This window comes from Sinocyclocheilus rhinocerous, unplaced genomic scaffold (assembly GCF_001515625.1).
Source record: "Sinocyclocheilus rhinocerous isolate Xijiao unplaced genomic scaffold, SAMN03320098_v1.1 scaffold853, whole genome shotgun sequence".
Lineage (NCBI taxonomy): Eukaryota > Metazoa > Chordata > Actinopteri > Cypriniformes > Cyprinidae > Sinocyclocheilus > Sinocyclocheilus rhinocerous.
The window spans coordinates 608,891-615,297 of record NW_015627738.1 but is presented as its reverse complement, the minus strand read 5'-3'; the positions used below and the strand labels follow the sequence as shown (position 1 = coordinate 615,297).

The window sequence follows — 6,407 nt, the reverse complement described above, 5'->3', positions numbered from 1 at the left end:
AAAGGTGGGGGGGGGGGGGTGAACCATCTCTTTAAGATACAAATTAGATTAGTAGCTAGCACAACTATTTTCCCAGGGCCTTCAGTTCTGTCCTGACCTGACACCTGCCTCCTAAAATACTTGACCTGGCTAATTAAAGAATGGCTGAAGAAATGAAATCCTCCCTGACCTTACGTCCCTCCAGAGTGTAGAGATTCTTGACATGACATTGCATGAGTTCTGAAATCTCGTCCATGAAAACGCGAAGACTCCGAGCAGTTCGTCTGCTCAGAATGATGGATCGCCTAACAGTAAGGTCGTTGTTTTTGACAAGAACTATCCTTTTGGGGTGCCGATGGTGGTGCTGATGTCCCGAGGGGGGCTCCTCTGGTCGGGAGGGCTTGCGGCGAGTGTTATGCGGGTGACTGTGATGGTGCCAGACCGCCGGCCTCTTCCCTGCAGCTTCCATGTTGATTGGCTTCACGTAGCGGTGGTCAGAGCACAGGTAACAGCCTCCGTCCTCTAACTGCTCTAAATGTTTAATGCTGTGGGTCCCCCTGGGTGTCGTGATGGTACGCACACCAAAAGGTAGAGGAACCTTTTGGGAAAGGTCATCCAATAAGGCATCAAAGCATCTGAAACTGCGCTTATGGATGGCCATCTTGATGCCTTTGAACTGAGCGTTGCCACTCTTATAGAAGGTAATTCTCTTGGCTGGGCTGGCCACAGTCACGCTGGAGCCGAAGGACGATGCTGGAGGATGAGGAAACTGATGAGGTTCATTCTGAAAATGGGTATTAGCATCAAAGGAGCCTTGGGTCGTGCTCTGCATCTCTCCTCCAAGTCAATTCAATCTGTGGAGGAAAGCTAGATATTAGAATAAATGGAGACTCTAATAATGAGTCTGCCCTCAGATTTGCCAAGAAACCACAGTAATCAGAATATTATAATCAAAACTCAAACACTTCTCATTAAACACTCCTAAGACCAAATCACCTGCCATCCATATTCATTTCATAGCATTATAGTTTAACCGTTGTTTCTATATTTTTCTGCTAATTCTGACAAAGTGAATGAAACATAATTGAGATCTCCAAGCCTCCTGTGTTATGAAAGAGCTACCCTGAAAAATATTTTCTCCTAGGAACCGAACACAAAAATTAAGCCTCAAATATGACGGGTTACTCAAGCTAAGACAGGTATTAAGTCTTCAAACTCTCAATCAAAGATATAGTGGCTAAAATATCACTATTTGATTGTTTAATTAGATTTAGTCAGAGGTGCCATTTATGTTATGAATGTCTCTAAAGTTCATCCTTATGGGAGTACCATGGTACTGTATGACTGGCATATTCATATAGTGAACAATGGCATTGACATGGTACTCCAAAGTACTTTAAAGAACACTGTGGTATTACAAAAACACAGATACTGCGATGAAAATTGCAATCATACCATGTGGACTTTTTAGTCAACTTTTTAATCAATCTTGTATTTACTACACAACATGTCATTTAAAAGTGTAAGCAATTAAGAAATTAGGCCTGAGTCCAGAGGTTAATCTCATGCTCTTTGGGAAACAGTTACAGACTAGTTTCAATTGCATTTAGTCCTTAATGGGCACTTTAATCCAACATTTAAAGAAGTTCAAGAGCATGATCTCCGAGCAAAGTTTGCGCATAAAATCATCTTATGTGTATTAAACTGAGACTAAAATGAGTTTTCTTATAACCAGATTTCTAATAATGAGATTTTGAAAAATGCATACAATCATTTCATGACAGTCCAGACTGAATAAAATGACATATTGTATCTTGACACATGCAATGTTCTAATTCTATTTGTATAAAATTTTGATAAATTATCCATATTTGACCACAAAAGCCATGATATACTGCATCAAGCATGTTTTCACTGAACAATTCGTTTTATGAATAATAAGACAAAAACTTTTTTTTCAGTTAAAATAGTATTATTTTAGTAGCTCAGCTCCATATAAAAACAACAGTATATATAATAAACAATATACTTACATTTACAGAATGCATTATCATATCTGACGCCAAAAAAAAAAAAAAATAAATAAATAAATAACTGTACAACTACAAAATTTGAAAAAGAAAAAAAAAAATCTGACTATACAGAGCAATGTTCCAGGTAGTATCCAAGCACACGACTGCTACAGGGATGCAAGTTCACAAGCCCTCCCACAAACCGTCTGGCCAATAATCAGGGCCTTTGGCGGCTAAGGATAGAACGAAAAGCTTCTTTAATCATCTTGAGATTGTATTGAACTCTAGGGGAGCGTAAGACACATGACAGCGACACCAGGATTGCACAAACAGAAATGCACAGAGCTACGAGACGTCTGCTTTCTGACCCCTGATGACAGGCTGGTTTGTGTATATACTACAAACATGTCATTTAAACAATGACGCACCAAACAGACAGACTGAAAATACACTTGCTGTCAAATTTACTCTGACACAACATGCATATATACTATATCTAACTTTATTTGCATACATGCAGTACACTCATTTAAAGTGAAATCTACTATGCAAATTTCAACTGCTTGATCATTAATATCATGGCAAAATGTAAAATATATTAATGCAGAACTCTATATTAAGTTGGACATATAGTATATCCAACTTTTCCTTTTGCATAGATACAGTGCACTCATGAAAAAGCAATATACATTATACAGCAAATCTCAGCTACTTGATTGTTTATATCTTTGCAAAATGTAATACCCAAAATGTAACAGCTCTAATCTGCTAAAAGTGACTATAAGGCATGAAGATATTAAGATACTACATTATCATCGTGACTTTGCATAAAGTCATAAATTACTTTAAAAATTATGTTTCCATATTATAATATTATTCTTTTTTTTTTTCATTATATTTGGGGGTGAAATATAGGCCAAGTCTATGTCCCTATATTCATGGCATTCTTTATTAAATTTACCCAGATATCTCATACATGTCAGGCTCTATAACTTGAATATCGCAATATAGCATTAGTATCTACAACATTAGAAGACTTGAACTATTCATAGAAAAACTGAATTTTTCAGTAAAATATATATTCAGTAATATCTGCCTGGTGCTTTATTCATTTTGATTTATATGCTGTTTCTAAGGGTACCTTGAGATGAAAGTGTGGTGAATGGCTGCTTATTCTCTCTGTATCCTGCAGTGCCATACTGTAATCTTACAGTACTTTTCAATTAAAATAAGTGAGTATTTCATGCATTTTCTTATTTGTAAACTGAGAAAATTGGTGTAGAAACAAATTTGACAAATAATTGTGATAACACTGACTGTTGCTCGCTCTAGTACTGCCAAAGCACAGGCTTACTGTAATCTCAGGAAAAGACAGCACATCCTCTGTACTCTTAACTGACCCACTATTAACCACTAGCTGAAGCAACATTAATACGGATGTTTGTAGGTTCTATGTTTAATTCAGATTCTTTTAATGGCACACCAAGCACAAACTTTATTTAATTAGAGCTAATTAATTACTAAACACCTCTGAGAGGTGTACGCATATTTGACACTAATTATAAATCTCTAAAGACTGAATTAATTTTCCACAATTAGTAACTGAGAACTTGGCAGCCCATTGGGAGAAACCTGCAATACAACACTGTCAGATTACTGAGACTGAGGGAAGAGCATTTGAGACTCATGGGATATGTGTCAGAAGAGGGAGGAGACCAGGTCTAAAATACAAATATATATATATAATTGTGTGATATAAAGTCACAATTAAGAAAAAAAGTCTGAATTGAGACAGAAAATCAGAATTGCTCGTAATTCTGAGAAAAAAATAATTGTGAGATATAAACTCAGAATTGACCCTTCTCAGGGAGTTTGATTGACAGGCGATCTGACCAATCATAATGCAGAATCTGCCATTTTTGTCCGACAAACAAACCAGACAGGAGAGAAGATTAACTTCGGTGGACTTGAACTTGAAAAATGGTGCAGTTGAGACTGCAGCTGATATTCATTTGTGTTTATTCTGTACTATAAATAGTAGTAAATATGAAGAGATGATTGGTCCACGTGCCTCTTGAACTGAGACGCTACAGTGATCTGTCACGACATATTAAAGAGCCACAAAACAGCATTTATTGTTTGAATTTTTTTTTAAATTACAACATTTGAAAGCCGAGACTTTGTTTCATACCAAAAGTAACCTGCTCTTTCTTTTCTGTCGGTGCGTTGTCAGTTTCTGATCACTCTGCCATGTATTTTTTTACTGCGTGAGAACATGATGTGTGGAGTGAGAGCACCATGGCTTGTCGGGTTATTATTAACAATAACTAAGGGGGGCAGGTCTTTGTGAAGGGTAAACTGCGATATTTACTCAAATTCTGAGAAAAAAGTCAGAACTGCGAGATATAAAGTTGCAATTCTAACAAAAAACTCAGAATTGGGAGATATAAACTCGCACTTCTAAGAAGAAAGTCTGAATTGTGAGATAAAAATACAACTTAAAAAAAAATTGCGACTTTATCCCATGCAGAAACAAGCTTCCATTATTCAGCATCATTTTAAAAATAATGGTAACACTTTACAATAAGGTTCATTAGTTAACTACTTTAGTTAACATGAACTAAGCATGAACAATACTTCTACAGTATTGATCTTAGTTAATGTTAAGTTCAACATTTACTAATACATCATTAAAATCAAAAGTTGTATTTGTTAACATTAGTTAATGCATTGTGAACTAACATGAACAAACGATGAATAACTGTATTTTCATTAACTAACATTAACAAAGATTAACAAATACTGTAACAAACGTATTGATCATTGTTAGTTCATGTTAGTTAATACATTAACTAATGTTAATAAATGACACCTTATTGTAAAGTGTTACCAAAATAATAATAATAATAAGCAAAGAATTTAAAAACAGTGTTAAATTATTTCCATAATGCTAATGACAGGCCTAATAACCAAGATCATTAGCTAACGCTTACTTAACGCACTTAACAGCACTCATGTTAGTCAGAGCTGCTAGATACGAGTTACTTTTGAACAGAAAAAACCCAAGTCCTTGAAAATGTTCTGTCTAGTCTTTCAAGTGAGGCGTGAAAAGTCTGAAATGGGAATTGTAAAAATGACTACATTAATAAGAAACGCTTTAAAATGCTAGAGACAAAGACAGCTACACTCACAGGATTTGTAACCACTAAGCTTGACATTCAAAGCAATTCATCAGTTCATCTGCAAGTACTCAACATCATTGTAGAAAGCAATAACTATTTCATAAAGAAAATAGCTGCACTGACAGCTCTAACACAAATAGATACTTCAGTCTGTAATCTAGATTCAAATTCTCCCATTTTAGCTTAGATCTCTTACATCACCAATGCATAGACAGCATATTCCACTAAAAACCATCTTGATGCTCTGTCCTAATTCCACACACCGGCTTACCCTGCAGGCGCAGATTCATTCTCCTCGGCTGCCAAATCCTCCAACACCACACCTCCAAACTTTGTCAATACTTCTGAAGTAATCCAGTTAGAGAATCCACCAGGTTTTCCTACAATAAGCAGCGCTCCGGCTCAGGCAGGTGAGGTTGAAACAGGCACAGCGTTTGCAATCATGGCGTTCTCTCCTGTGAGGAATGTCACTTTCCACCCATGACGATGAGTCACGGACGTGCCACAGCTGCATATTGTCTATCCACAATCATTCATTCCATTAGGCTAATTATCACAGGCAGACCTTCATCCAGAGAGGAGGAGGAGGAGGAGGAGGAGGAGAAGTGGGACTCTGAAAGAGGATTATACTGTGTGGCCATCTGTGCCAGAATGAATTAACTCTTAGATCTCCAAAAACAACCTGTTGTTCATGCTTTAGGCATAAAAAAAAAAAAACTCAAACAGAAAACTATTGGCCAGTTCTGACCAACAAAAAGTTCCACTGCATATGTTGACTACGTTATGTTTGTTATGTTGACATTTTTCTTAATATTATGAAGCCAGATCTAATATTACCATCAAAAAAATTACTATGGGGGCAAATATAGCATGCAATTCTTCATGTTACAATAAAATCAAATACTGTTCTTAGCGTAATATCAAACCATATTAAAATTAATGATAATAATAATAATAATAATTACGCACACATTAATATAATATTGTTGGAAATGTATCTTATTATTTTTTATTATTATTGTTCATTTAAATTTTAGAGAGACACTCTAAATACTTCATTTATATATAGAGAATTAAATATTAAGAATTAGGAATTAAATCTTAATATTAAGAACAATAATATCCTTAAATATGCAATTTTAAGGTATAACATTCATAGTGTGTGTGTATGTGTGTATATAACATTTTGCAATTTTAGGGTATAACATTCATAATACACACACACACACACACA

At 35.6% G+C, this 6,407-nt stretch overlaps 1 protein-coding gene across 1 annotated transcript in view; it reads right to left on the bottom strand.

The window, feature by feature from the left end:
* Positions 1 to 5,723, bottom strand: part of LOC107733471 (retinitis pigmentosa 1-like 1 protein) — a 14,412-nt gene extending 8,689 nt beyond the window's left edge. Inside the window, exons 1-2 of the mRNA XM_016545106.1 lie at positions 5,445 to 5,723; positions 170 to 833 (exon numbers count right to left, since the gene is read on the bottom strand). Of these exons, the coding sequence (XP_016400592.1) occupies positions 170 to 811 (642 nt within the window). The 5' untranslated portion in view covers positions 812 to 833; positions 5,445 to 5,723. The remainder of the gene's footprint in view (positions 1 to 169; positions 834 to 5,444) is intronic.
* Between the last annotated feature and the right edge of the window lie 684 nt (positions 5,724 to 6,407).